At 35.3% G+C, this 22750-nt stretch overlaps 3 protein-coding genes and 1 non-coding gene across 4 annotated transcripts in view; 2 read left to right on the forward strand and 2 right to left on the reverse strand.

Moving 5' to 3' along the window:
- LOC100182804 overlaps positions 1-5280 on the forward strand; it is a 10446-nt gene extending 5166 nt beyond the window's left edge. Inside the window, exons 10-18 of the mRNA XM_002123788.5 lie at positions 234-375; positions 768-981; positions 1481-1634; positions 1907-2091; positions 2586-2785; positions 3246-3350; positions 3717-3854; positions 4189-4339; positions 4783-5280. Coding sequence (XP_002123824.4) covers positions 234-375; positions 768-981; positions 1481-1634; positions 1907-2091; positions 2586-2785; positions 3246-3350; positions 3717-3854; positions 4189-4339; positions 4783-4914 — 1421 coding nt within the window. The 3' untranslated portion in view covers positions 4915-5280. The remainder of the gene's footprint in view (positions 1-233; positions 376-767; positions 982-1480; positions 1635-1906; positions 2092-2585; positions 2786-3245; positions 3351-3716; positions 3855-4188; positions 4340-4782) is intronic.
- Positions 5281-7011: 1731 nt separating this feature from the next.
- Positions 7012-12313, forward strand: LOC100177315 (carnosine N-methyltransferase). The gene is made up of 7 exons (XM_002129830.5): positions 7012-7154; positions 7695-7887; positions 8231-8398; positions 8670-8818; positions 9121-9314; positions 10544-10761; positions 11183-12313. The coding sequence occupies exons 1-7, from the start codon at positions 7057-7059 to the stop codon at positions 11276-11278; spliced, it is 1116 nt and encodes a 371-aa protein (XP_002129866.1). The 5' UTR covers positions 7012-7056; the 3' UTR covers positions 11279-12313.
- On the reverse strand, positions 12244-18736 carry LOC100179659 (arylsulfatase G-like). The gene is given in 11 exon segments (XM_004227140.4): positions 12244-13258; positions 13721-13845; positions 14172-14393; positions 14807-15086; positions 15557-15724; positions 16014-16212; positions 16566-16647; positions 16649-16740; positions 17183-17370; positions 17650-17780; positions 18150-18736. Coding segments are annotated over 11 exon segments (1611 nt in total). The 5' UTR covers positions 18228-18736; the 3' UTR covers positions 12244-13212.
- trnaq-cug lies at positions 12670-12741 on the reverse strand. Its single transcript has one exon. It is a non-coding gene; the product is annotated as a tRNA-Gln (tRNA).
- Positions 18737-22750: the final 4014 nt, after the last annotated feature.

Below are 22750 nucleotides of genomic sequence, written 5' to 3' on the forward strand. Positions count from 1 at the left end.
AAAAAAAAATAAAAAAAAATCCAAAAAAAATAATCACCCACAAAGTAACATACATGGTAACTCGTAAGCTGGCACGAGGTGTTAAACCCGTGTGATAACGACTGTTGTTTTCCGGCCACGAGAGGATAAAGCAAGTTACATTCATTAACTAAGTTTTTAACTACATAATTAACGTTTTAACAATGTTTAATAGATCTTTTCCAATTATTTAATTATTAATATTTTTCTCATAGATCCTATGGGAAACGGTTGTTCTGACATTGACAGTTGTCGTTTAGGGGAATACCCATGTTCAGCCTCCACTAATTGCACGGATGACCCGCCGCCGTCAATGGGGGTTACGTGTGTTTGTTTGGCCGGTTACTCGGGGGATGGGTGGGTAGTTTTGTATGTTTGTGTATGAGGTGTTTAAGTATAATATATGTATAAGGAATTTGTATTTAAAGGCATTAGATTAGCGCTTTTTAAACAGGGGTAAATTTACCCCTGGGGATAAATTCCTCGTATTTAGTGGGTAAATGAGCTACCAATCAAAATCCACATCAGTTGACGGGACAGAAAAATTGTGCCATAGTAGTACTTTACTAGACATTGAATGGGTAAAGGTTCTCACCCTTATACCAGAGTTGGCCAAAAACACATATGTGTAGTATTAGTGACAATTGGGCACGAGTTGTATAAAACAGAACACCCGTGTAATAACGAGAAACGATTGTTGTTGCCCCGCCATGCGAAGTTGTATTCATTTTACTCTTATTATCTTTCAGATTAAAGACCGGCTCCGGTTGTCGTAACAATGCTTTGTTTGTTCTCCAAATTGTCCTTCCCATTGTTGCTGTCATAATAGTGATTGTTTGCATCGTTGTGTGGAGACTACAAGTTCGACGGAATCGAAAGAATGACCTTCAGTGGTCACAGTTCATCGCGAACGAGAATTTCAGTAATTATTCAATGCTTGTTAAAAACATGGATAAGGAAGAGGTAAAAGAATGGTTGGGTTATTAAATTGTTGAATGATATAAATAACTGATATAAGATACTCACTATTATGTTTTAATAATGTATTGATTGTAACTTACTGACTGAATGTAACTTATTCAATGCTTGTTAATAAATGGCTGAGTGAATGAAAGAGTGAATGAAAAATATGAATAGATAGATTCATTTATCTTTTTATGAAAACTAGCTGCCCAAAGGTCCCAAGATTTTAACTGTATCAGGATTAATGTAACTTATTTATCCTCGCATGGCGGGGCAACGACAGTCGTTATACCAAGGGTGTTCTGTTTCATACACATCGTGCCCGCTTACAAGTTACCACGTATGTAACTTATTTATCCTTGCATGGCGGGGCAACGACAGTCGTTATACCAAGGGTGTTCTGTTTCATTTACCTCATGCCCACTTTTTTACAATTCCTGGTGTTTATAAAGTATTTCATAAACGCTATTTAATTATTTTTTTTATCTCAACCTGACAGAGCGACTGCATTCCAACGTTCGGCTCAAAATGGGAAATAAATCGTGATAACTTAGTAGTCGGTGAAATCTTGGGTCGCGGTAATTATGGGATTGTGTATAAAGGTACTTATGAAGGGGAAACACCTACTGATGTGGCCATTAAGACTATGAAAGGTAAGTCCCCTAAAGGTGGTTTCCCTGTTCTATTCTATATTGTCAATGTACATTTTATATAAAAGGGTACCTAGGGGGTGGAATTTAGGCCAGGCCAACACCCAGGGTGCTATCATCTAGACCCCACTGAGGCAGTTTATTGCCACTCAATAATAGAGATTCGATTTTTCATGGCTGAGGTCTTCAGTGAGGCACACTTGAGACCTGGGATGTAGGCCAGAGTTACGTTACACTTAAACTGATTTATTTTTGTTAATAACTGATTATTTCAGATGGATTAAACATGGAGCAAAACGAAATTGAGTTTTTGACTGAGATTGGGTTCATGTTGAATGTTGGGGACCATCCCAATGTGTTAAAAGTGATCGGTTGTTGCACTACTGTGAAACCGATAATGTTGGTGACTGAGTATTTGAAATATGGGGATCTCCTGCATTTTCTATGGGATGCAAGAGAGGTAAGCCTCATGCTCATTGTCGAGTTATAACATACACCTCATGCTCATTGTCGAATAATAACATGAAATGGTTTTTATAATTATTTTAAAGTGCTCGCCTTTAAAATAACTTTAAATATATTAAGCACTGCCATGCAACTGCAAGGATAAGTTTTCACTATTCACTTAACCCGTCAAACTTAAAATAGAAAAATAAATCACCCACAAAGTTAAAGACATGGTAACTTGTAAGCAGTTAGGTCGTGTATGAAACAGAACACCCATGTTATACTACTGTCAATGCCCCGCCATGCGAGGACAAATAAGTTACATACGTGGTAACTTGTAAGTGAGCATGAAGCGTTAGAAACAGAACACCTATGTTATGTTATAAAACTGTTGTTGCCCGTCTTTTATTTATTTGGTCCTATCGGTCTTACTTCGGCTCGATAATGCTGGTCTTAATTACATTACACAATATTGTTGTAACAATAGGTATAATAACTTTACCATAGATCACGAAATGCAACAAAGACCCAGTGTACCACGTTACTGAGAAGAGCCTCTTCCTCATGTCCGCTGATGTTGCCACGGGGATGGATTTCCTCACGAGATCCCGAATCATCCATGGTGACCTTGCTGCACGGAACATCTTGGTTGGAGAAGACTTGAGATGTAAAATATCGGACTTTGGTCTCGCTAATGATGTTTATAGGTAAGTTGTGTGGCTTGGTTATATATGGGTGGGGGGTGTAAGTTAATTGAATCAATATATGATTAAATGTAACTTATTTATCCTTGCGTAGCGGGGCAATGATAGTCATTATAACATGAGTGTTCTGTTTCATACATCTCATGCCCGCTTGCAAGTTACCACGTATGTAACTTATTTATCCTTGCGTAGCGGGCAACGATAGTCGTTATAACACGGGTGTTCTGTTTCATACACTTTATGGCAGCTTACAAGTTACCACGTATGTAACTTATTTATCCTCACATGGCGGGGCAACAACATTCGTCACAACACGGGTGTTTTGTTTCATACACCTCATGCCCGCTTACAAGTTACCACATATACAACTTTTGCCTAATTCTATTCTATATGGATGGCGTCCCAATTCACCCCCATTTAAAAATCCACCTCTATGTTTTCTACATAACCCACCATGTCCCAGGTATGGAGCGATCAAAGGCCAATCAGAAAGATGCGTTCCGTTCAAATGGATCAGCCCAGAGCGTATGATGTCAGGGAAAGTCCCTATTACGAGCAAAAGTGATGTGTAAGCATATATGATTTCTATTTATTGTGTGTCTGTCAACTACCTTAGTGGAAACTAGATGGTAGCACCCTAGGTGGGCCAACACTGGACTAAATCCCAGTCCCCATGTGTGTTACAAACTTAAGGACATAACCCATATAGAATATTGTAATGTTGGTGTAATGGACCATCTCTGGCCTTAATGCTAGGTACTGCCTCCCTCATATAAGCTCTTGCTTGACTTTTTTACAGTCGATAATTCGGAAGCCTAATATATAAGATGCAAAGATGATATAAAAGATTTTCTGCATAAGCAATGGGCCAACTCTGTCCTAAATCCCAGATCCACCCATGTAAAATGTAATCATTATCTTCCCTTTTATACAGTTGGTCATTTGGAAACTTAATGTATGAAATGGTAACACTTGGTTGCATGCCTTTCCCTGATGTTGAGTCTGATGGTTTGCTCGAAAAGTTAAAGTCAGGATATCGAATGAAGCAACCATCATCATGCAGTGATGAAATGTAATGTATATTTATAATAATGTTTAAGTGTTGTATTGATTGTATAGTTGTTATGGTATAGTAGTTAAAGTAACCAGGGGGTACTGGGTTTAAGGCTCGATGCTGCTACCATTGTAGGCGCATTATATTCTTGGGTAAAACATTTGATTCCAATTGCTCTAATCTAGTGTTCCGCTATGCGTTGTTTAGTTACTTTTTAAAGTTAAAGGGCATTGTATTAGTGTAAAAGTATTAGTAAGTGTCTTGCTCAAGACACTTATGCCCACAATGGTAGCAGCGGCAAGCCTTGAATCCATAACCTCTTAACTTAGTTAAACCATTCCCATATTTCCAGGTTTTCCATTATGACGAAATGTTGGAAATGGAAAGCTTCATCAAGACCAAGTTTCACCAACCTTATAAAGTTGATCGATGAAGAGACGAAGAAACTAAAAGACGCAGATTACGTGAACTTGGCACAGACAGTGGATGATATTGATATTCAGGTTAGTGGTTGAATTATGAAACTGTGGGAAAATTGAAAATAAAGAAATGAAAAAAATGATTAGAATGAAACCACAACAGTCGTTATAACACGGTATTCTGTTTCATACACCTCGTGCCCGCTTACAAGTTATCACATGAAACTTTGTGGTATTTGTTTTTCTGTATGGCTGACAGTTTGGACAACCCATTAGTGAAAACTGGGTTGAAGTGATTGGCGTTAAGTGTCTTGCCCAAGGACGCATACGCCTACAATGAGCTTTTAACCCGAACCTCTGCCCGCGCAGTAGCACAGTTGGTTAGCGAGCCTGCCTCCAACCTGTTGGTAATGGGTTCAAGGCTCGTCGCTGCTACCATTGTGGGCGCATGTGTCTTTGGGCTAGACACTTAACTGAGACTTGATAAACAATGAGCCAGGTGTAATGATAATTTTTAATTATTATAGGAATATGAAGTGGGAATCACCAAACAAAAGAAAACTAAAACAGATGACATCGAGGTTGCGGAAAACAAAGATCTTTTGAAGCGAATATTTATCATTAATGACGACAATGCATTAAACACTGAAACATCATAAAATTTGATATTTTTTACCTAAAATTGTGATTTTATTTATCTGTTGTCTTTAAGCAACAAGTAGTCTATCTTTGCCAAATCTTTTATTTTAAATTTAAATAAAAATTTTGCACTATTTTTAAAGTTACATCACCCACAAAGTTTCATTCGTGGTAACTCATAAGCGGACATGAGGCGTATAAAACAGAACACCCTTGTTATAACTGTTGTTGTCCCGTCATGCGAGGAGAAATAAATTCATTGATTCATCTTTTAACGTAAGTGTTTAAGCCAAATATTTTTATCTTTACGCGTATTTTGGTTCCTTTTCTTGTTGTGAACTTGTGTTTTTTAACATTTTCAAAAATACATGCCTTGTCCATGTCAAGACTGTTCTTAATTTTGTACAAAACATTTTGAGGCTTCTCTGTAGGGACAGCAGTTAAAGTTAAGACAGATTATGCAGTTTAGTGTAGGTAACCACGCATGCGTACTGGAGCCGCGGCGCATGCGCAATAGTGCCCTACTCAAATATATCCCGACACTGGAGATGACAATTCTATGCCTACATTATCTATTTTTATTAAGAAAAGTCGTTCTTCATTTTGGCTTGACGAAAACGTGTTACACCCCTCAATTTGTGTCTTGTTTTAGAAAGCGGGGAGGAAACTAAAAATTAAAGTCCAAGAATGTCAATGTTTATAACATTTTTATGTTTATTGATCCCGGGGAGATCCCCTTATTATTATAATCGTAAAAGATAAAAATGTTCAAAAGTTTTTGCATGTTTACGCTTTACGCGTGTCAATTTAGGTAGTTTACGTCATATTTGTAAGCAATAGAAGTTATAATAACTCGTGTTATAACGACTGTCGTTGCCCGCCACACGAGAATAAATAAGTTACATTCATTAATTCTTTCAGGTGTTAGTTTTGGTCGGTTAAAATGAGCCAAAACGGTGTAAAACTACAAGACGTTTTACACTCAGTACGTTCAGAACAATTATCGTTTGTAAAGTTTATAAACGTCACAAAAAATGACGTCACTCTGGAATGGATTGATTTCCAAGGACACCACGCGAAATGCAAGAAGATTTTGAAACCAGGAGATAAATTAGAAGTCCAGACATTTGTTGGGCACCCCTGGGTAGCTTATAACGCATGGAGATATGAAATGACGTTTTCAGAGTCTAGAGACCGAATTTTCTTTCCAAAACCTTCACGAATCACTGATGGTTTCCCAGCCCAAGCGACTGTTTTAATAATGACGCCTTGTAAAAGTTTGAAACAGATATGTCTTGAAAAAATTCACCAAACACTAAGGACTCCTAACTCTATATCTATACTCCCCGTGCCTCAAATTTTGAAATTAAAATTAACTAAAATGGTGTTTAAACAGTTTAATCACGATCTACCAGTGAAAATTGTGGATACAGATGACTGATTTCTTTATATATTTAACACATGCAGCTAGCTAGAAAAGTAATCATTTATTTTACAATTTTGCTTTTATATATATATAATATATACGCCAACTTTTTTTTATTCTGCATAAGTTGGTTACCTTTTTGAGTTTCTCGTTCCTCATCATTGATATTACACACAAGATTGTACATTGGTCAGGTTAGATTTGGATTTTTTACTGGACGTCACAGATTTGTTTCTAATATTATTTGCTTCACAAGATTGTGTTTAACTATCCCTACCTATCCTGCATTTTAAAGTCGCTTATACCCTGTTTCTAACCGCTATCCTTTGCCTTTTTTGGAACTCAACCAATTCAAGGTTTGTACACCTAGAACCATTTTATTTTTGTTGCAATGGCCAATATTTATAAAAAAGTGTTTATTTTTTCGCATTATCGTTTTTATTGAATTGTTTTATATGATGCCATAGTTGTATTATGTTTTACATTCAATTTCAATCACTTAATATATTCCTGTAGTCTTAATATGAACATAATAACAGCCCATAAGTTAAGTTAGGACTTTTATTTTAATTTTTGACACCACTGAATATGGTTTTAGATTTTTAAACCGAAACGTTTGAAATGAAGGTTGTATCATATATATATAAGCGGTTATATTGATATTGATTGGAAAATCTTGTTTTATGATCTTAGTTTCCTATAAGTTTGAATATAACTTTACATACATATCCATATAATGGAAAGTAATGAAACCAACTCGAAGCCAATGGACAAAGATGAGATGGAGGAAGTACTTCATTATATGAGGGTGGTGCATGCGTTTAAAGCATATAGGTATGTACTATGTAGCTTTATTTCTAATGATATTTGGGTCAATTCTGGCTTAAAAACAGATTAAATGTTGGGGTAATGGGCCAACTCTAGCTAAATCCCAGGTCCCATGGCTTGCCTCACTGTAGAACCTCACCCATATAGAATAGAATGTGCATATACAATGTTGGGGTAATGGGCCAACTCTGGCTTAAATCCCAGGTCCCATGGCATGCCTCAGATTCTATGGCCTGCTTCACTGTAGGACCTCACCCTTATAGAAGTTTGCTAACTGCAGTGTGCGTAACGAATGAACTATGATGGTTGTGTAAACATTTAAAACATATAATACACCATTAATGTTGCACCTATGGCTAGAAATTCTTGTTTTTACTTTTTATAGACATTCTTGTTTGTGCTGTGCTACCACGAATTACTGAAAGTCTCACAAATTAAAAAAAATCACTAACAAGCATAAGCACAAAACTGTATTAATATTTCTAAAAATTGTTTTTCAAACCAAATTTTTTAGTTTAATATTTACCTGTTTTCTTTTAAAAACAGAAGCTCTTGCCTTCGCCAGCTCGAACAGTGCGAGAAAAACTTTCGCTCGTTATCAGTCGCGCATCAGGAAATGTTGCCCGATCATCTTTCTACGATTGACGAAGCAAAAGTTTGCGTTGACGTAAACGCTGCGTTGATTACTGAGATTACAAACTACTGTGGGAATATGTTCGAAAATAAAGAGTATAGAGAGGTAAATGGTTATATCCTTGTGGGTGTATGCAAAAAGTATAATTTTCCAAGCAACAGCAAATCACGGTATTTGATTTTAATTTTTTAAATTCAACTAAAACTGAATAGCCTACCAGAGGTATGTACTGCATGAATTAACAGTCAACATTCATACAGTCAACTTAAACACCATTAGACTAATGCCTGCAACAGTCTTTCTAAACTGAAATTTATTTTTAACAAACAGATGAAAGATTACTAATCCAAGTTCTATGTGTTTTTGTTAAATTTCGCATACAATCATATATTGAAAACTAATACAGTCAAATCCAGCAGTTAAACCAAGTCATATTTATAAACAACAGATCAAGGATTGCCACATCCAGCCCACTTCGTTCGATCTCGACAAAGTGAAATCTACGTTGAAACAAATTGTGAGGGATTGGTCAGTAGATGGCGCTGAGGAGCGTGACTTATGTTATCGACCAATCATAGAAGAGATCTTGAAGCGGAAACCCCCTAATACTGATGAGGTGGGACATAGATATCTTATAATAATATAACTTATGTATGTTGTAGCATAGCTATGCTGGATTTTTGTAACTTATTTATCCTCGCATGACGAGGCAACGACAGTCGTTATAACACGAGTGTTCTGTTCCATACACCTCGTGCCCGTTTATGAGTTACCACGTATGTAACTATGTGTACACTCAAAACAGTAGCAGTGGCAAGGTTTAAATCTAACACCCTTTGCAAATCATTCATTACTATGTGTTAAACTCACACTCCTTCATGTTTCAGTCCACAAGTGCAGCAACCAGTGTGAGTATACTCGTCCCAGGATGTGGGTTGGGCAGGCTGGCATGGGAACTCGCAAACAGAGGTTACTTTTGTCAAGGGAATGAGTTCAGTTTCTACATGTTGTTTACCTCACATTTTATCATAAACAGGCATGTTGTTGGTGTTTGAATTTAAATTGGAATCGTTTAAGTTTATAATATGTTACCATTGGCATTATACCAGTGCAAATACCAAAGTGTTTATAGGTGTTTGTGTGTGTTATTATGTTACCTCTTCTAAACTAGTAACCTTGAATTGGTTGCACCACTTTTCGCAGGTGTTTATATAAGCTAAGTTGTATTTGACTGACACTTAATGTATACATTTAAACAAAAAATGACTTTAAATAAATAACTTTGCACAGTCTATTTTTCCATATTCCTAGTAATATACTGTTAATACATTACCACAGAACACAGGGCGACACAGCAGATGATTACCATCAATATACCGTACATCCATGGATAGATAAGAGGTGTAACAACATATCATGGAAGCATGCCTTAAAAGGAGTGCAGTTTCCTGACATAAACCCGGGGTGTCTCTCCTTTAAAAACCGATTCTCGATCGCTGCTGGAGATTTTCTTGAAGTTTATACCGATGAAGGTAACTATGTGATTACTGTTAAGCATATAAGCTGCTTATAAATGAATGAATGTAACTTATTTACTCTGGCGGGGAGGACAACGACAGTCGTTATAACAGGGTGTTCTGTTTCATACACCTTGTGCCCGCTTACAAGTTGCCACGTATGTAACTTATTTATCCTTGTATGGTGGGGCAATGATAGTCGTTATAACACGTGTGTTCTGTTTCATACACCTCGTGCCCGCTTACAAGTTACCACGTATGTAACTTATTTATCCTTGTATGGTGGGGCAATGATAGTCGTTATAACACGTGTGTTCTGTTTCATACACCTCGTGCCAGCTTACAAGTTACTCGAAAGAGTGCTCGTTTACGAATTACCACATATGTAAAACAGAGACTATATGACGATTTATTATTCTATACCCGCAGAAGAAGGCTTATTTAGGTTACTTTTAATGTTCTCTCCGTTCATGATTGCAAGTTATAGTGGGCCTATTGTCTTATTTGTCATAGTTCTGGTTGCAAAGCAATTGCTGTATCATCTATCCACTACTAATGGTGGTGACCTAATTAAAATATCTTGCGTTCAATTCTCCTACCTCCTGTTATATGTCATTGGTTTGTGTTAGATTGGATTGGAAGTCTATAGGGATTACTGCTACACAATGTGCTGGTAACATTAGGGCCATGCTCATGGACAAGTCATGAAAATGTAATCAAATAAATGGTGATGTGACACTGTGGTCACAGCTGCCAAACCTCGGTTGGCAGGGTGGGCAAGCCTACCATAATGTAAACATTGCAACCAATAAGTTAGATTTGTTGCACAGCATTTTGTTTTAACTGTCCATGTCTTCTCTGTTTAAATGTGTTGCTAATCACTAACTAAGTTACATACATCTTAACTTCTGCGTAGGCACAAGGTGTATGAAACAGAACACCTGTGTTATAACCACTGTCATTGCCTCGCCATACAAGGATAAATAAGTTACATAAGTGGTAACTTGTAAGCGAGCACATGGTGTAAGAAACTGAACGCCCTTGTTTTAACGACTGTCGTATTCCCGCCACGCAACAATATATTACATTTACTCATTCAACTATAAGTTACTCTAATAATTCAGATATCACATTTATTCAGTCAGCATAACAGTTTAACTTGTTGTACAGCACTTTTTATGGCATTATAATACTTATGTAAAAGGATATATTAACCAAGTCATTTACCATTGTTATTATTTCAGCTGCATGGGATTGCGTGGCCACCTGCTACTTCATAGACACTGCTCATAACATAATATCTTATATTGAACGAATATACCACATACTTAAGCCAGGGGGTGTGTGGGTGAACCTGGGACCTCTTTTATATCATTTCTATGGTGTTTCTAATGAATCCTCTGTTGAGTTATCTTATGAAGAAGTTGTGGGGATTGTGGAAAAAGTCGGGTTTCAAATTAAGGTAATTTAGTTTGTGGCTCATAAAGACTTATTGTCCGAAAGTATTGAAAATTGCTACAAGTGGTTCTTATGGGTTGTTCAAATTATCGGTCATACAAAAAAATCACCCACAAAGTGGTTACTAGTAAGCGGACACGAGGTGTGTGAAATAGAACACCCGAGTTATAACGACTGTTGTTGCCCCGCCATGTGAGGACAAATAAGTTACATACGTGGTAACTTGTAAGCGGGCACGAGGTGTATGAAACAAACCACTTGTGTTATAACGACTGTCTATAAATAAGAAATACTATGCATGTACAATTAGGTATATAAGCTTTTTAAAGTCTTTAGCTGGGTACTACCATGTGGTATCCATGTTACATCTGTTTATTGATTCGGGAACTAAGTGAATTATTCAACTGTGTTTTATTGATTTTTAGAAGTCAGATTGGCTAAAAGGACATTACACTCACAACCCTCATTCCATGCTACGGTATGAATATACGTGCGCGTTTCTAGTCGCAGAAAAACCATAATTCCTCAATTCAGTTGCTACATATGGTGTATAAGTTTGTTTATGACTTTACTGATCCGCAAACATGGATTTGTTGGTCAGTTTAAATTTAAACATGACATACTTACTTACTACTGATATCGCTTCAGATGGCTTTAGTTTTCAAACCGAAACACTGCAATTAAACAATTGTATCTTACATATGGGATGTCATTTGTATAGAACTTGAATGAAATGCATAAAACACTGGTTTTGGATCAGTTAAATTACAAACAGTACAGCTCATATATATAATATATTGTCTTTATGTCTGATATCACTAAAGATGGTTTAGTTTTAAAACAAAATGTTTTAAATGAAGAAAATTGTGCCATATATGATTATAGTATTTGCACTAATCTTTTTTTGGTGTCAACAAATATGCATGAATGTGAAATCATTTTTGTTGTTTTACAAGTTTTAATAGATAAATATTGTGTATTGCGTTTGTAAAACCAGCTGCTGGAAATATAAGTTAAAACAAAGCAATTAAATTTATTGCAATCTAGGTTTAAAATCTTTTTTTTTGCAATCTTGGTTTAAAATGCCTCGCAACTACTGGATTTTGTTACAGAAAACTTAAAATATTTATCAAGTTTCTGGGACAATAAGTTCATTCAGATAACAAAGCAATTAAGTTTGTTGCAATCTGGGTTTAAACTCATAAATATCTCGTAACTACCAGAACGCTGTTCTAGTAAACTTAAAATATTTATCGAGCTTTTGGAACATCGTTTTAGCTGAAATCCTGCCGATATGTTGTAACAATAATGTCAGTTCGATGTATTTTATTATAGTTGTTGTAACTCTTGTTAAACCTTTATGAATATTTTAAATCAAACTGTTTTTAAAAGTACAACCAATCGATTTGAATTAGAATTACTATGCTGTTTCTAATACATGTTTGGGAGTCTAAAGAAATTTCATTATAAACGTAGCAAGTTTTTGGTTTATTTGGTTGTTTTTGATACATCATCACTGTGTTGTTAATGTAATAAAGTGGTTAACCTGTTAAAAATGACGATAATTAGTGTTTTATTTGTACATTTATTAGGTGTAGGGGTAAAAATAACCATAAAAGATGTTGCTGCTAGAGTGCTAGTTATATTTTATAAGTGAAAGAATTCTTCTGGCAATTTTTTAGTTTGTGATCTTAAAGGACCCATGTTTTGTCTGCTGTACAACAACCATCATTAGTGTAAGCTGGTAAGTGTTTTTTTCCAATTAAGTTTTTTTTTAGTTTACAGCCAACAAAAAGATTTAAAGCAAAAAGGTTTTATTATTCAGTATACCAAGTGTTATTGGTAACTAAAATTTGGTTGTATTGGTCAATCGGAAATGTTATAAAAAAATCTAAAATTTGCCTAAAGAGAGAGGTCTCACCGAGATTTGAACTCGGATCGCAGGATTCAGAGTCCTGAGTGCTAACCGTTACACCATGAGACCGACGGGCACATATTATCCAAATACATTATAGTATCATAGCAGCCGTTTCTTTTACATGTTTTAAGTATTACTACTGTTAGAATAAAGAACGTTATGCTACAGTAACGTAGAATGTTTTAAAATGACGCTCAGCTAAAATAATTCACTATATTGTGTACGTACGTTTACTGCTCCCCTATTTAGAACGATCTTCAAAATCTATGTAAAAGCGCGGGAAATTTAAAAGTTGCATTTCAATTTTTAAACTTTAAAATGTTTCCGAACTTTTTCTTGTGATTTGCCGAAACACTTTTTATAAGTTTAGTAGAGCACACACTTATGTCACAAACCAGAGCTGCGGTAGGTTTTATATTAATTGGGCATTTTAAGCTGTGAAAAACTGCGTGAATGCATACGAATTATTTAAGAACGTTCAGACTGGCCAAGAATATCTATATCTTATTTACTTTCTTTGTATAGCGTAGGGCTGGACTATGTAAAAGGAAGTTGAACTTGGAAGTTTATGTCTTGTCTCAGGGTAAGAACACCTTATGTATGAAATGATTTATTTGTTTTTAAAAGTGGTGAAATCACACAGTGAAATAAATAATTAAATATCTTTATAATGTAAAAGCAAATATTATGAACTGCTTATATAACTTAAGGCAGGTACATGCAAAGCTAGAACTGTAATAAACTGAAGATTATGTATATATATTGCGAGACACGGTGAACTGGGTATTTTGCCTGGCTTCTTTGGTACACAATGGCATAGGAGCCGGAGTGTAGGTTTATTCATATTTTGCATATGGCGTGAGGTTCTACATTAAGGCAGCAAAGGACATGGGGGTCAGGCCAAGGTTGGCACATAACCCCAAAATAATGAATATTTAGGCAAAAGTTGGCTCTTTACCTCAAAATAATACACCTTGTGCTAGCAAGTTGCAACAGTTTATATATAAATATATGCATAGTTTAATTAATATGGTTGCATCTGCAGTAATACTGGGTTGGGTCACAACATGGAAGAACTGAAGAAGATTTTGTGTAATCTGCCACAGATGTGTTGTCTTTCTTAATATTATCCAGAAGATCTTCTCGTAATTTTGTTGCTTCCGATATTATCTATGAGGATTCAAAAGGCATGAATGCTATGTTTATACAGTTACTTAACAGTAACATTATATTTTTAGCAGACATAAACTTATTTCATTCTTTAAATAGAGTTATAAAAAATGATAGAAACATTAAAAAATATTAATAAACAGAAAAATAACAGCCATTAAAATAAATGTAATTTCAATATTATGTTGGAAATTATTGGTAAAAATACATAGTCGCTAAACCAATGTACAGTAATCTCGTAATAATTTATCCTAAACTTTATAACATGAAAGTGCATTAAGATCGAAACTGGTTATAAAACTTATATCATTTGGTAATAGATAAACCTCATTTAAATTCGGGTAGCTTTCAGTTGTCAATGGAAAACTTTCAGCTGAATCTTTACTCAGATCAAACACCATAGGTGGGTTATGGAATAACAAGGGTGCAAACTTGTAATGACAACTAGGTTGTATACCCCCAGTTGACCAGTACAGTTTGTATGGCCCGTATCTTAATGCTTCTATTTTACCAGGTTCAATACTACCACTGTTGGGGTGGAATAGTACCTAAGAAAAAGATGTTAAAGTACATTAAGGTAAGTAGGTGATTAAGTTTTAGTGTTAACCTGCTTAAAAATACATTGTCTCTCTGTGTGTGAGACACAGTATTCTCACGGTTAGATACAGACGCAGGCACAAGGTATATGAAACTGAACAGAATGTCATAACGACTGTCCTTGCTCTGCCACGCAAAGAGAAATAGTTTTTATTCAATAATACTTAACTTGCTTAAACATAACATGATAAACAAACAGTCATTATAACAGTCCTTACTCCTTACCAGAATTTATATTTCGTTGTATAGCTAAAACCCAAACCATTCACTTGGTCACAAACTTTATTGTACTGTACATATATAAATATATAAAGATATATAAATAAATACAATATTCGATAAATAATAAGACATTTATATTCACCCTATGCCCATCTTTATACTCCCCAGTGAGAAGCCCCCTTATATCCTTTCCATCATACTCCTTATAAGGTGGAAGGCCAACCCCAGCTAAAGACAGCATTGTAGGGAATATATCCAAAGCTGAGGTGAGTGCATTGCTTATTGTGTTAGGTTTTATTACACCTGGCCAAACCACAAAGGTCGGCTCTCGATGCCCGGCCTCCCATGTTGTAGCTTTAGCAGTCGATCCTCCACCAAATTTGTTATACTGCCATGTTCCAAGGAAGGGACCTGGACTTCCACTGATGTGTATCAATGTTATGATTGTAATGATAAATGATTGTAATGATAAACTAACATATTATCAAACTTATAAATACTTTTTGAATACAGTAAAAAAGATCAGATTAAATAAAATATTTCCCTGCGGAATATCAGTGTTATAAAGAGGGCTTGTGTTAATAGAAATAGATGTACACATAACATAGATTTTATTTATTTCTTCGAATACAGTAAAGATCAGATCAATTGTAAAAAAAAACTATTTAACCTTATGTGACAGTGCAATTAAATTCGTTATGACACAGGTGTTTTTTTACACAATTTTATGAGTGATTGATCTTTTTTAAAGCGCATACAATTTAGAGTAATTTCCGCCAGTGATATAGGTTACTTGGCACCAAAATAAGTATAAGCTTGAGCTGCTTAGCTTATCCATATAATAACACATAAATATAAATAACTATATAAGCTCTGAATTTCGTGTGCTTACCCATATTGGCACTTAACACTCCATGGTCCATTATCACCTGTGAACCAAGTGATTGTGTTGTCATACAAGCCATTGTCTTTAAGTGATGTCATAATCCTGCCTATCATGTCATCAAGTTCATGTAGAGTATCGCTGTATCGTGTGTCATGGGATGTTGAATTGTGAAACCTGTGGCAAAATAATGGGAATACAAAATCTTTCTTTTAATGTATACTTGAATGGGTTAATGTAATTTATGATACCATTGTAACTTATTTATTCTTGCATAGCAGCGCAAAGACATTTGTTATAACACGGGTGATCTGTTTCATACACCTCGTGTACGCTTTTGAGTTACCATGTATGTAACTTTGTGGGTGATTGTTTTTTAGATTTCCATTTTTTGTGTCTTGCCCATGGGCACATACAACAACTTGTGATAACATTCTAATCTCAACAACATACTTAACATTTTCACCTTTTTGCATAAGCAAGGGGTACATGTGTATGGGCAGTTGCAACATATAAAAAGAAAGGTTGTGTTTTATTTTTTGCTTGCTGAATAAACAATGTCGCTTTTTCCACATATCGGTCACCAAGCTCAACCAGATTGGCAGGTTGTTCTATGATGTCATAATTCTCATACAGTGGTAATGCTGTATCATAGTTACCGCATTCTGTGATAGAAATATTTAAATTATTTAATCTGATTGTATTAATTAATTGTTACCTGTTAAGCAAACTATTTATTATTGTTATAAACTATTTATCAAAACAATCCCCCACAAAGTTACTAACGCGGTAACTTGTAAGCAGGCACAAGGTGTGTATGCAACAGAACACCTGTGTTATAACGACTGTTGTTGCTCCACCGTGCAAGGATAAATAAGTTACATACGTGGTAACATATAAGCAGGCACAAGGTGTGTATGCAACAGAACACCTGTGTTATAACGACTGTTTTTGCCCCATTAGCCCAGCTACGCAAGAATAAATAAATTACAATCATAAATTTATAGTTTATACTTACCAATTGCTTGATCATTTGTAATCCCTGATTGTTTTGGGCACTTCTTGCATTGTGGATGATTGTACGCATCACAATCCACACAAACCCATATCATTACTGTATGGCAAACCATAGTAATAATTAAACCCCCTGGAGCATGGGTGATAAGCTTTAGTGATGCCAAGATGCCACTTGCCTAGTTATACTTGAAGGTTAATGCTACACAATAAACCAGTGTTGACAAACCATTAAAGGACTTGTGAAAAATATTTGGCAACAGATGCAAGTGGGTAGAAAAAAAGGAAAAAATGAAATATTTTTTTAACTACAACTATAAAAAGAATCTTACAAATGCACTTTAAAAAATGTATTTAAATAATAAAAGCAAGCAAACATGTATAAGTACATAAACATAGAGGGACACAGTCTTTTTTAAATGATGCCAAACTGCATGATATTTTATAATAGTCCATCCTTTCTAAAAAGCAAAGTCGTTATGAACGATTGGTTGCCACAAGCCAGTTATCCCTGTGGTAACTTTTCTGACACATCTTTTTTCAAAAGAAAGTTCAAAAGAATCGTACAAACAAACAAAATGTTTAATTCCCATAAGGCCACAGCTGTTACGTTAAAGTTACCAATCATTCCTGTGTTATATCCATTTCCCTTCAGCACCTCTGGTAGCGTGGTTTCATTCAATGGCAACCCACCAACAGAGCGCGGGTTAAAGTTATGATTGACTCCGTTGCGTAACCCAAGCCTTCCTGTAAGCAGGGCGGCTCGTGAAGGACCACAAACTGAAGCCCCCGCGTGGAAATCTGTGAAACTAGAAACAACAATTTAAGATTAATATGATTGTAGATTGGCTAAGGAAGAAGTCATAATTATAAGAAGTACAGAGTTGCATCAATGGGTACAGACACCTAACTGGATATAGTCAGCACTCAAGTTCCCACCTACGAGGGTATTAATGACCAAACCAACCAAAAGTCATGTCTGCTTATCCGCACACTGCAAACCCAGGTCCTCGACAAAGACCTCACACACATAGGAAACTGTAGGCATGTAAGTGGAGTGTTAAGTGGGCAACTATAACATATCTCACCGAATACCAGATTCACTGAGCTTATTCAAGTTTGGAGTCACATCTTTATTGGGCTCCCAATTCGCACCCAAATCCCCCCATCCTATATCGTCAATGAAGAAAAGAAGGAAGTTTGGTTTTGCTGCTTTAACCTGTAGAGAGTCAACCGGTATTTATTATAGTGGACCCATAGTGTATAACCTGACACACACAAACTACTGAATGAATGCATTGCTTTGTATATGTATGGTGGTGTAACGACAGTTGTTATAACACGAGTGTCTCCTTATACACCAGACACACATGGTGTACTCATACACCTCATGCTCGTTGTCAAGTTATAACAAGGATGTCTTCTTATACACCAGACACACATGGTGTATTCATACACCTCATGCTCACTGTCAAGTTATAACATGGGTGTTTTCTTATACACCGACCAGACACACATGATGGTGTCTGCTTGCTGTAGTTATAAAGGAGTTAACACAAAACAACTTATTAACTCTACTTCAATTTACCTTTTGAAACTTCTGTGCTGCCAGTACACATGGCACAACAAACAGTAAATACACCAATGAAGTTACAAAAGACCTCATTCTACTAATACCCCTTACCCTAACGAATCTACCACGCACAAATACAATTTGCCAAACTATAACTAACAATACATGTATTTATTGGATGCAACGGTCACGCTCTTTAACCATAGCGTGTTTTAACAACTGTTGTTTTGCTGTTGATTCCCTTCTCCTAAATAAAGTGAACTTTGCTATCGTTTTCGAAGAAATAAATGATTATGTATTGGATAAAACATAACCTTACTCCACTACTACACAAATCACGTGTGATTGTTTACATATGACGTCATTTGACACGTGACTGACGGTTTTTACTACACGAACGTAAACGGGCGTTTTATATATATGGAAACATTACTCTAAACTGCATTGCTGTTTCTTATATATTGGCAACTACGAATTTCGTGTGATAATCCGGATGTAATAGCAACATGACAACTAATTAATCGTTCCAAAGACGCGTTCACAAAAATGTGCAGTGTAGAAAATTGCCATTTTCGTAAGAAACATTAAGAAAAAAATGAAAAGAATTTTTCTATGGAATGTTTAATAATTTTGAAAAGTTTGTTTACTTTTGCTCAATTTTTAAAACTTACTATAGAAATCGTATAAAACAAATAATATTTGCCAATATGTTTGCACTATTTAATTTATTATCGCAACGTTATAACACATCGTAAATTTTAAATGTGTTCAATGTTTAACAATTAATACATGTTTTAGATGGGACTTTAACGCGTAGGTAAGCTAATGTTAAATCTGGTCCCAGTTTAATTCCAAAAACGTCAAAATCATTGCCTTACGTTGGTATTCTAAAAAGGAAATATGTCAAATTTATTACGACTTGAAGATTGCTTAGAAGACAGCCCTCAGGTTTGTTTATTACATGTATTAGTTTTGATTGTAGTTTCCAACAATCATGGTATATTATCTTGTGCATGTAAATTGTTCTAAACATTTTTCAAAGTGTGTTGGGGTCCCTTTAATTATCGCATGTCCGCTATGTCCACAATATTCGCTGTTCACAATATTTACTACATAGCGGACATGCACTAATTAAAGGGACCAGTGTGTTGTAGTTAAAATGTGTATCAGATTATAGAAAATAAATTCAATAATAATAATGTAAATAAAAAATAGCTTTCAAAGTGTGTATTCACATACAAAATAAAATTGCTATGTATTTGCAATGAGCCAACTTTGGCCTATATACCAGGTATGACCATGCCTTGCCAAAAGGTGAATTCTTCACTAGTATCCTCATGACCCCTATAGACTGTTAATTGATTAATACACGATTTGGATATTATGTGCTAAAGGTCTCCTATCACCCTACTGTATATATACAACACTTATATTATTGTTTTAAGTTGTGTATTTAATTTGTTCACAGACAAGAGCATTGATTGGAGTTTATGAAAGAGATTGCGATTTGCTCCTTAATTATTCTAAAGGGCTCAATGCTGCTTGTAAGAGGGTGGCTAGAGCGCAGGTATGTATGACATCATAAACTGGTGTATGACATCATAAATACTGGTGCATGACATCATAAGTGCTGGTGTATGACATCATAAATACTGGTGTATGACATCATGAATACTGGTGTATCACATTATAAATACTGGTGTGTATGACATCTTGAGTACTGGTGTGTGACATCATGAATACTGGTGCATGACATCATAAATACTTGTGTATGACAATATGACATCATAATGGCTACAGTTGAGTAGTCTTGTATTTGCTTCACTGAAGACCTTACCCCTATAGAATAGTGAAGTGTCTGTAAGCTGCCTCAGGAAGCAAGTTATTGTTTAAACTGATTCAAAGCAGGTTATTGTTTGGTATACACCATTCATACAACCATTAAGTGTTTAAATCCCAGTTTATACACTGTTCTGTTCCATACCCCGTTCAATTGTTTATACACCAAGAATACAGCACAGTTTAAATTTAGGACAATGGCTCCACATCCCAGGTCTCACATAATGCACAAAAACCCTTTTATTTCATTGTTTATCTTTACAGAATGAGCTAAAAATATTTCGTTGGTTTTCTTTACAGAATCAGCTAAAAAATATTTCATCATTTTTCTTCACAGAATGAGCTGACAATGGCAACCCAGGAATTGGCTCAAAAACTGAGGGATTACCAGCACACTGTGAGTCATCAATAAGCTTTATTTATCAACAATAGTGTTTGTGAATCATAGTTCATTATTAAGTAGTTCTATATAAAAATATTTGCAAAAAAATAAATATTTTATTAGAAACTAACATTCATTTTTGGGTCCTACAGCAAAGCAGTCAAAGTAAAAAAGTAACGATCAAAGTTGGCTCCAACACACAAAAATTATCATCTTTTCTCAAATAATAAAAAACGCCTATTGAACCTATTGGCTTCTCATTAACACTGGAATAGTTTTAATATTTCACTTGTTTATTTCATTAGAAATTCTCCTTAACAAGTGAAGATGATCTTGTTTCGACGACCATCCAACAACTTCTACCTAACGTGGATGAGGTTAGTTATATTATGTCTATGTTCAAGTTCAATATTATCTTACTAAATATACAGCATATCGTTGTTCTATATGTGTGGTGTGAGGTCTTACAGTAAGCAGCACCTAAGACCTGCAATGTAAGTCTATTTCCCCAACACGTAGCTCCCATAGTAAAACTGCATGGACCTCACCGAAATGTTGTAGCTTGTCAGCATTCAATACACATTTAGGTTGACGCTAATTTCTATTCGCAATTTCTATTTAGATTTCAAGTTTCAATACTGTGCTTCATACACAGTTGGTGGATAACATGGATTATCATTCAACTGAGTAAGTATTTGGTTTGTATATACTCAGTGTTAGACTAGACAAGAGTGAGTGTTATATAAAGACCAGCTTGGTACCTGTAACACTCACTCTTGTTTCAACACTGAGGATGGTTAAAGTTGATTAACTGAAACTGCACCATCCTCAGTGTTAGATGAGACAAGAGTGAGTGTTATATAAAGACCAGCTTGGTACTTGTAACACTCATTCAAGTGAAAATTAATAAATAACATCCATAGAATGATATACAACACCCATGCACCTGGCAGTCTGGCACATAAGTTTGCCCTTTAATAAAATACCCAAATATGTTTGCATTTATATTAAATAACCAAATACCTAAGTTGCATTTAATTACCCAAGTGTGTGTAAAATAACCAGATGCATTTTAACCACTTTAGATTTGTAGTAAAGATATTGCATTAAATGTTGTTGAAACACGGGTATTCTTTACTTCTATTGCTTACAAATCATGCTGTTTTTGTAGATTGTAAGATATTAATACCAACAGTTTAAAATATAACTAAAACACACAAGGAGTTGTTTCACGATTCTCGCAACAGTTGCTGTTCTAGTGTTTCGAAAAAGCAGGCGTCATAATCTGTTGTTATATTCATAGAATGATATTTAACACACGAACGCCCCTAGAAAAAACTTGGCTGAATAATATAACAGGAATACAGGATCGCTCATACAGATGGCATAATGTTTGCCTGACAAAAAGATGCTTTCTTAGGTTTGTAGAAAAAGACATGGCTGAATACCTTCGGTTGAAATCAAGCTTTGTCACAAGTGATAAACAGCATGAAGAAGCTGCAGCAAAACTTGCTAAGATTTCAAAGAAGAAACCGAGTGAAAAGGTGACTTTAAGCTATTTTATAAATAATATGCTAAATAATTACTTGTGATGTAAGTTGATAGTGAGCATGGGGTGTATGAATATACCATGTATACTGTGCAATAAAACTACCAAAACCATGTACTGTGTTATTGTATTATATGCTAACTGCATTAAGTATATAGGTAAAGGGTAATGAGGTGTATTAATCCACTATATATGATGTGCAATCCAACTAATGTAACCAATTAACCATACAATGTACTGTTTTATATACTTCACCCCATTAAGTTTGTATGTAAATAAGTAATAGTCTATATATAATGGGTATTATACTTAAGTAATAATGTTATAATGACATCTTGTAATCCAGGGTTGGCAAGAAGCCACAGATGCTTTGTATGCTTCAAGGAAAGGATTTCATAATGTAAGTAATATTTAAACTTAAGGTGGTTTCTTTGCTTTGGTGTTATTTACTAGTGGCTTGCATCAAACATGAGGTTTAATGCTGGAAGTTTAAAATGATATGATAAATTGCCAATGCTTATAAAAAGTAAATGACCACTGTTTATAATGTATAACTTCATATATAAGTTCTCTTTAACATGAGTGAGGTCCCACACCATGCCACACCATTGGATCTTAGGTACAGGCTACAGTTAGCCCATTATCCTAACACCCAGTATGCTACAACCCATTAGTGGCCACTGGGTTGGAGCAATTCACATATAGTGTTTTGCCCAGGGACACATACGCCTACAATGGTAATAGTGTCGAGCAATAAACCTGGTAGCTGAATTACTATTTATAGCTTAAATTCAATCATTTCTTCGCACAGACTTCAATGGTGTATTGTAACTTCTTAAACAATCT

This window comes from Ciona intestinalis, unplaced genomic scaffold (assembly GCF_000224145.3).
Source record: "Ciona intestinalis unplaced genomic scaffold, KH HT000109.2, whole genome shotgun sequence".
NCBI lineage: Eukaryota > Metazoa > Chordata > Ascidiacea > Phlebobranchia > Cionidae > Ciona > Ciona intestinalis.

Coding starts and splice junctions, on each gene's coding strand:
- LOC100177315 (XM_002129830.5), top strand. CDS start 7,057: ATGGAAAGTAATGAAACCAACTCGAAGCCAATGGACAAAGATGAGATG. Junction 8,399..8,669: donor AACCCCCTAATACTGATGAG/GTGGGACATAGA, acceptor TTCATGTTTCAG/TCCACAAGTGCAGCAACCAG. Junction 9,315..10,543: donor TGAAGTTTATACCGATGAAG/GTAACTATGTGA, acceptor TTATTATTTCAG/CTGCATGGGATTGCGTGGCC.